This window comes from Rhyacophila brunnea, unplaced genomic scaffold, assembly GCF_057557595.1.
Source record: "Rhyacophila brunnea isolate RB1 unplaced genomic scaffold, BYU_Rbru_1.0 scaffold_8, whole genome shotgun sequence".
Lineage (NCBI taxonomy): Eukaryota > Metazoa > Arthropoda > Insecta > Trichoptera > Rhyacophilidae > Rhyacophila > Rhyacophila brunnea.
The window spans coordinates 21,448,212-21,457,278 of NW_028233350.1; the positions used below are offsets into that span (position 1 = coordinate 21,448,212).

The 9,067-nt window shown below is 29.4% G+C and overlaps 1 protein-coding gene across 1 annotated transcript; it reads right to left on the minus strand.

The window, feature by feature from the left end:
• Window positions 1–262: 262 nt before the first annotated feature.
• LOC147064031 (trypsin 3A1-like) lies at window positions 263–8,208 on the minus strand. The gene is made up of 5 exons (XM_085958738.1): window positions 8,136–8,208; window positions 5,830–5,992; window positions 2,668–2,923; window positions 1,424–1,570; window positions 263–512 (listed from the first exon to the last, which is right to left on the minus strand). Exons 1-5 carry the CDS (start codon window positions 8,182–8,184, stop codon window positions 366–368), a joined length of 762 nt encoding a protein of 253 aa, XP_085814864.1. The 5' UTR covers window positions 8,185–8,208; the 3' UTR covers window positions 263–365.
• Between the last annotated feature and the right edge of the window lie 859 nt (window positions 8,209–9,067).

Consider the following 9,067-nt stretch of genomic DNA (forward strand, 5'->3'; position numbering starts at 1 on the left):
AAGATTACATTACAAAACTGATAGTGATCTTTATAAAATTATTTAGAATATGTATTTATTATACATATTATATTGTAGGTATTTCATATTAATCAATATTTTTTGATATTTTTTTCATTAATAAAAATAATTTAGAAAGAATACATTTTTTATAATTAGGTACTATAACAAGTACCTTCATAAAGACATCCACAGTTTCGTGTAAATATATATTTTTGAGCAAACTTATAAGAGGGTATTAAAAATAAGGTAAAGATGTTCAGCTTTGTTTAAATTTTATCTTTATTTAAACAATTTAAATTTAACTTAAAAACTTGGAAAACACACTTATGATCACAAATTGCGTTTAATTAATATTAACATTCTTAAACTCCTGACACTTTCTTAATCCAGTCTCTAGCGATCGAAATTCTAGCATAGATTCCGGGAATATTCTTGGCTGAGCAGCTTGTTCCACCGCTTACCAAGGCATATTGGACGCTGTTCTGGACACAAGGGCCACCAGAGTCACCCTAGGAAAAATAATTGGATATTATCAAATAGTAATTATATAGAAACGTTTCGGTTTCCCAAAAAATATTCAGATACCGTAAGCAGATTTCAAACATGTATATTTTATGAGGTTAATTAAATATATATTTTTTAAATTCAATAATGGCTGACATCCTAAAGAGTTTGAAATACCAAGATTCTGCCAGAAATTACGGAATTGAAAATATCGGAATGTCAATATTTAATAATTAGCTGCATGTTAATAGAATTTTTAATAACACCTCAGTTGCAATATCAGTGATTATATCGATGCTCCATTAGTAAACTTAATTTAAATCAAAGGCTCGGCACACTCGTTTTAGGTTTGTCAAGTTATACACCATTCTTGTATGCTTATATTTTCGGAGTTTTTAATGAATTAGTTTTGAATTATCGTAAATTGACCTAATGATTTATAAATAGATTATGTTGTGCTTAATACAGCAGATTAAAAAAACAACAAATCTGATTTTCATTAAACATACAGTCTAGGAATTTACTAATAGGTATTTTTCGTTAGGTTATTCCAAAATATAAATATTCAATAAAAAATATTACAATATTTAAAAAGGTGTACAGATATTCGGTCTTCAACAAAAAAAATAATTAATTTAAAAAAAATATAAGCAGTTCAAAACTAAAATTTTGAGAGATCGTTTAGGAAACAAAGTTGGTGGGTGTAATACGTCGATGGTTGCCAATATTTACAGAATTTCAAATATATCAGATTCATCGCTGTTGATATGGTTTAGTATTGAATATATAACTCAATTAATAAAGATAATCTCCCAAGTTGTGATTAATGTGGGTCCATTCTGTTCTCATTTTCTTTTTTTTTTGTATTTTGAGGTTGTTCCAAATTATATTTACTATACAGATATTAAAATCTTACAAAACATGCGCTGGTTCCTCCTACAGGAGTTCCTCCCAAGCAGATCTGAGCATTTGTCAAATAGGAGTACACTTTTCTGCACAAATCGTGGTTATAGACAGGCAAATCTACTTCGCGCAGCTTCTTTGGGGTAGAGGGATTTGTTTCCTAAATGTAAAACAATTATTAGTTTGGTTATTATTTAAAAAAAAAAAAAAAAACAAGTTCAGGATATAGTCTAGAATAAAAAGAAAAGATCTAAAACGCACAAGTAGAAAGGACAAACGAATCTATAATCCTATTGGTACATTTTTATGTACAGAAAGTTTGCTGGTCTTTGTCCTCCCCAAACCTCACAAAAGTAGAAATGAATCAGACTTTAGGATTTCCTAGACTAACGCTACCGCATCTCTGTCAGTACCAAAAGGATCATAACAGGATATTGTCAAATTGCTAGTACAGCACTACGTTAATTCTTTCCAATAGTTCCCAAACCAGCCTTTAGAAATTATAAAATTAAACCTTCAATTTTATTAAGCCAAGAAAGTTTGAAAAACTTTGTTTTTATTACAGGAATAATATGAAAATGTTTAGTAATTAATCATATTTATATTGAAACTATAAAATTAAGTGTTTTTTGGTAATTTATGACATTTTAAGGGAAATTATAAGTAAAAAATACATTGCTAAATATCTCAAATCTTTAGAGATACATACCTAATGCTTTTTTTATATTCAAATAATGTTAATTCAACTTTATTTTGACAGATGTATAATAATTACCTGAAAATAATATTTCCGGCACTACATTTAGTATAAATACTAATAATTATATTTGTAATAAATATTGTAAACCATTGATAAAAATATCCTGAGATATCTAATTGTTGTTTCTCTTACACGTTTTATATTGTCTAAAAGTTCAAGTCAAAATTGCACACGGATTTTTTTACGCAGTTTCAATTTTATATTCAATTATATATATATGTAAAAGATTTAGTTGAAGGTTTTAAAAGATATTTTGGTCATTTATTTGGATTACTTTATTTTATGTTTATTTAGACATTTTCCTTGATACTGGTATAAATTAATACGATATGTAATTTATAAACTTTATTATGAGAACTTTCGACTTTCGATACACGTTCCTAAAAATGTATTTATAATAATAATTAAAAAGAATATAGATATTTTTTATGCCTGATGGGCTTTCCACGTAGTTTTTCTATAAAAATAAACAAATGATATTTGATTGTACTACTTACGCTTGTTACTCCCCATCCAGAGACAGTAACCATACTATTATCAACAGGGTCGGTCGTATCAGTAAGCTTGATTGCCTTCACCAGAGGTCCGAATACGATATCTTCATTGACTTCGATAAGAGCGAAGTCATATGTCAACTTGCTGGAGTCATATTGTGGATGGCGAACTACACTCTTAACTTTGAGGAGTTGACCGCCAGTACTATAGTCAGTAGATCCTGCGCGAGCGTATATGTTTGCCAAGTTATTTAAAGATCTGAAAAATCACAGCTTATTTAAAATTTCCTTTAATCAAACTTTTATTTGTTCCATTTATTATATTGGCGCATACTGACTTATTGATAATATTGTAGGAGTGCCTACATTAATGCTGTTAACATTCCCATAACATTAACTCTATATATGTTTTTAAATATTGCTCACACTAATATTTATGTCATGTCACAAACGCTTTCAATTTATAATTTGTCATTTTCATTATATATAAAATAAATAAAAATAATCTATAAAACACTATGTTTTACTACTATTAATAATTTATTATGTAATGGTTGATTGAATTTTACTTAATAACGAATAGCTCTTGTTTCACGGGACCCTACGTTTGTCTGTAAGCATCATTTTCTGTGAGTATGAATTTATCAGGAGAAGTTATACAAGGCTGAGGTTGACATGCAACCAAATTTTTTTTGACTGAATTTACATGACTTTATGTTAAGAGTACCTATGAAAGAGAGGACCACGTAGAGGCACAATTAAAATTGTAGTAAGTAACAAAACCTAATAATACACAGACGATCAATTTAAGTGAATAGATCTTCACGTTGGCAGTATGACGCCGCAAATTATCTAAATTTAACAAAATTTAACTTAGCGGCAATCAAAAAACGCCTTACCTTTCCCTACGTTATCATAAGACAGCCAAAGATTTTAAATATTATGTTGCAAATAGTATGTTTATATGATTTTTTTAAACAGTATTCCTGCGAGAATAAGTTACCGCACGCCACTTGTACATATAAATCATTCACCGGAATACCACTACAAAGGTACCAAATCGTACGACGCTAGTCCGTATTAAAAAATACAATAAAGTTTCTAAACTAACTCCTAATTCTATATTAACATGTTAAAGTACTATTTTTTATTCGAGTTGTTTCAGCGCAATCGAAATTAATATTAATATTTATATGATATAGCCGTGTTCCTAGTATAGTAGACTGATACCGATGGATTAACGTATTAATATAGACATGTTTAAAATTAAATGTCAGTATCTTTTTTGTAGATAGAATTAATAATATGACGAAATTTTAATAAAATGGGTGTTAAAAGCACAATGAAATATTTCAGCTTCATTTTGACTAATCCCAGAGATAAAACGATGTATAAGTAGATATTATAATAGTATTATTTTATTCAATCTTTTAATATTAGTGTCAAGTAGATAGTCTCGAGATAATAAAATAATGTATACTTATTTTTCAACAATAATAGTATAGGTATGTAGCTGATAATATGATATAATTATTAAGAAATAAGATAATTTTATAATTACTTCAATGAGTTTATAAAATGCCTTTTATATCACACCTTCATATAATCGTAAAGTACCTAATACATATTATATCATATATAAGTCATTATATTATTGATAGCTAATGAAGAGTGTACTAATACTCTTAGTGACGTATCAAATATGTACTAATAGTATCGCACACCGTGATGGCCGAGTGATAACGTATCGATTTATAAGAGCATGGCTCTCGGGTTTCAATCCCGGATCTGGCAAAATCACATTTTGTTTTCTCAATGTATGTTTAAACATAGAGCACGGACCTAATGGATTGGGCAAGTAGCTAACATCCATTAATAGTAAAACAAAAATTATTTACGAAATGGCCAAAAGCCAAATTAAAATAATAAGTATGTACAGTGGCGCATTTGATGACGTACAGACATGACGTATTGACAGATTCTTAGGCCCCTACGATAAAAAATGAACAATCTAATTTATATTTTGTGTAAACAATAGAAGCATAGTAAAGCCTTTTTTGCAAATCATACTTACAGCAAAATACCTACTAATTCAGTATGTAGAAAAGAGTTTTCTTGAATTTACATTATTTACAAATAAATAGAATTAAAATATGTGAATAACAATAATGCAGGTAGAATTTTATCAAAATCTTCTATAATATTATATCCATCATTTTATAGGAGTGGCAGGTTTTAACTCTTAGGAGCCCCTCTTTTTAATTTTCTTTCGAATTGGTTGCGACATGTTACGTTAAGGAAACATGCCTCAGAGTATGTACACAATACACTTAATTATTTTACGATATCATTTTAAATACTAATATAAATATACCTTTTTTTTTAAATATTCTACGTTTCTATAGTTGTTTAAAGTATTATGAAATGATGTATATATTTTTGAAGTTATACTTCTTTTGGCGCGTTTGGGAAATCAGATCAGAGTGTATTTTTGGCGTGTGACATGTAACACATAATTTATTTTTTCACACGAAAAAAACGCACTCGATTGGATTCGAACTACCGATTGTTCGGTTATCAGGCGAACGCACTACCTTTACGCCACAGTATGATATTGCAATTGTGACGATTATACAGTATAATATTATAGTTAAGAATTGTTCCGTTGCCTAGGCAGCGAATTTATTATTGTCGGCCATTTGCAATTCACGTAAACAAACGATTAAACTTCAGTTAGTAATATAAGTTAAAATCTATAGAAATAAGCCAACGGTATTCCAATAAGCGGTCCTTTTTCCTGAGTGTGTAATTTAACAAGATAATTAAGAGTTAGTCAAAGAATCTAGTTTATCACAAGTTTTGTTTTTGTTTTGTTACGCAAAAGAAGTATAAATTCTAACGCGCGTACATAAGTACACACAACGGTTTTTCTTTTGTGTAACAAACTAAGAATCTAATCCCATGAACTGAGAATTAAAACGGATAATTTCTAATAATCTGTTTTGATATTGTGTTAATATTTTAGCATAAATATGAATACTTAAAATATAAAACCGTATTAAAAATTACCCTTAAGTTTAGTTACTCCAAGCATCTGATAATTATTCATAATAATATATTATATTTAACAATAAGTTTTTCTAAATTATCAAATTTCATTCTTACGCTGTGCAATGTGCAGCTGTCAATAACCATTTTGAACTGATGATGGATCCTCCACAGAAATGATTGTAGCTGATAATGCTTTTAGATTGGAGAGATACCTGGTATGGTCTAACATTGATGGTTGTTTCTTGTCCACCAACAATTCTGCCTAATGATTGGGCTTCTGAAAAAAAGCACATTTATTTTCTTATGGAATATCATTTCAGGGCTTTTGTTTGAAATTTGAAACAATAGTTTTATGTAAGGATCCATGAAACTGATGTTTTTAATGTATGTTCTTTAATTTATAGTATTTAAATTGTGTTATTTAAATATGACTAACTTTTGTAATAAAATTTATTAAGAGACCTTTCAGAACAACACAACGTAACATAAAAATGGTATTTTAATTACTTATATCATAAGTATAAATAATTCAACACACTATTTTTCAAAACAGGCGCATTCCGCTCAAAGATATTCTGGGACTATTTTACAAAATTGCCGTGTTGTAGTATATGTCAAGAAAACCTGTTGTATTTTTGATTCTGCTGTAAAGTTCTATAAACAACACTAATAAGTACATTACAGTGACAACACGTACATTAAATAATTAATTAATAATAATAATAATATCGGCTGAAGGTACTTGGTGACATTTGAATTTAAATTATGAATAATCTTAAGTATTTAATTCGTATATCATTTGGGCCAAACATACGTTATAAATAAAAGAAAAACTAACCAGCAAAATATGTATAATATATTAAACGCCTACGATGGCCTTAACTATTACATCGTGTGTACCAGGTTCAGATCCTGAGTCTGGCAAGTACACATATATTGTTTTTCAATTTGTGTTTCTATCAGAGAATGGACCAAATAGTTTTATCAGGTGGATAACATCCATTTCTTGTAAAAACAAAAATCTGTTAATACAAACCTCCACTCCGTGGAGGCCCATATGGTCTTATTAGGATCAGACATAGTCAATATATATGTATATATGTATAAAAGAATAATATTTTTTTAACCATACAATAGGCCATACGGGCAAATGATAGTAATGTAGTGAAATCGTATCGCAGTAGTAGAAATGAAATCACATAAACACCCAGACTTTGATATCTCATTAACCCTTAAATGCATGATTTTCTACTTTTCAATAAAAAATATATACAAGTAGGTACAGATAGGCGTTATATTGGAATTATTTAAAAAAAATATGTATTATCAAAAATAATCAATTAAACCACCTTATAGAATCCAGAAATATTTTTTACCTGATCAAAATCTATTTTTTGTAGTCAAAACTTAATTTGAATATAGCCGTTAAAAATAACTGCCAAAATCCTGCCTATTTAAAATAACCATCTCCGGCTCACGTCATTTGATTACAAGTTATATCCAACAATCACTACTTACAATGGACATTAATCGGCAAAATTGAAATAAAGTTTCTTTCTTTACCATTGGATATAATATTTATGGTAAAACCGATTTCTGTTTTGCTCAAAAAACCAGAACTAAAATTTTTACTGTACGTAGTACAGTATAAATTTAAGGGCACATTATGTATTGTAACCTCACCGGGATCGAACCCGAAGCCCTCATATATTTATAAATATCTGCAGTTTAAACAACATAATATTCAATATTGATAATTGCTTTGATAAATAAAAAATTCTACAAGTTTTTTCTTCATGACCAATAAAAAATACTTTCTTTTCTTTCTATCGACCATGTCCGATCCTAATAGGATCATATGGGCCCCCACAGAATGGAGGTTTGTATTAACAGTTTTCATTTTTACGAGAATTGGATGTCAGCCACTTGCTCAACCTATTAGGTCCATACTCTGACTCATACACACATTGAAAAACAATATGTGTACTTGCCAGACCCAGGATTCAAACCTGGGACCCTCGACACTATAGACCGGTGTTCTTCATGACCAATAAAAAATATAGATGATCTTTTTTTCTATCATCATAAAGTAAAAATAAAAGGGTAGCATGTCAACCTCAATATAGTGGTAGTTATACTGGTTATGATAGTATACTTTTTACGAAGAATGATTTCTTGTCACTCGTCTAACCGACTGTGTCTTTACTGGATCAAACACACGTTTAAAAAAATATAATTTCCCGCCTCGAGATTGTATCCGCGACCCACGGATTCATACAATAGACTGGATGAACTCTCCCATCATTGTTATTGACATAACAATATTAAATTGATACTTTAGTCGAATTTTCTTTACAGTAAAATAACTTCGGAGCACACTTTAATTTTATATGTAATTAATTAAATTCAAGTTAACTTACCTCCCACAAAAAATACGGCCAATACACTAAAAAGTACGAATCGCAACATTTTGATTAAGCTGAAACCAACAGTGATGTGAATATTTTACTTGTTACCCATAATATATACCTAAATGATAACGTTATCTCTCAATAAAACGCGATAATTAATCTTATTTACGAGTTATCTGATTTGGTTTCCACTGGACTCAGTGATACAACGTATCAATTAAATGTAAATATAAATGTTTCCGAAAAACCCAAGGAAATTGTAATAGATAATGGCCATAAAGAAAAATCTTTTATCTTTTCCCAGACCTAATCTTTAACAATCAATAATATCATTAAAAATACACCAGATACCTACTGTAACTATAATATACTATTTATTTGAAAATATTTATTATTGTGCATGTATTTTTATATGTTTGAGTAAAGTAGTTTGATAAATCTGGATAGAGGTAAAGGTTGAAGTATATTTTTAGCAGGACACGCTTTATTTTGACATATTTCTGGACCCGCGAGATAAGGTAGGTACAACAAAACATTATAAGAACAGGCAATATACTAAATTATTCCATTTAAAATGATTGTTTCAAAGTTTTAGAGCTTTTTCCAGTAGGTATATTGTCGGTATGTGTTTTCAAATTGTCAAAATCGACAACAGTTTATATGCAGAGTTAAGGAATGTCACAACTCTGTAGTTACTACATTCTAGTTGGTCTCCTTTCTTGTGCAGGGGACAAATCAGCCGATCATTTCACTCCTCTGGCATCTTTTCTGAAGTCCATACTTGGTGGATTAGGCTATGCAAATGTTTGAGCAGGCTTTCTCCCCCACATTTTATTAATTCACTCTGTAGGTTATCTATTCCAGGCGATTTGTTTGTATTTTGCATATAAACTGTTGTCGATTCTGATATTCCAGCGGCTGGAACCCATTGTAGAAGAAAT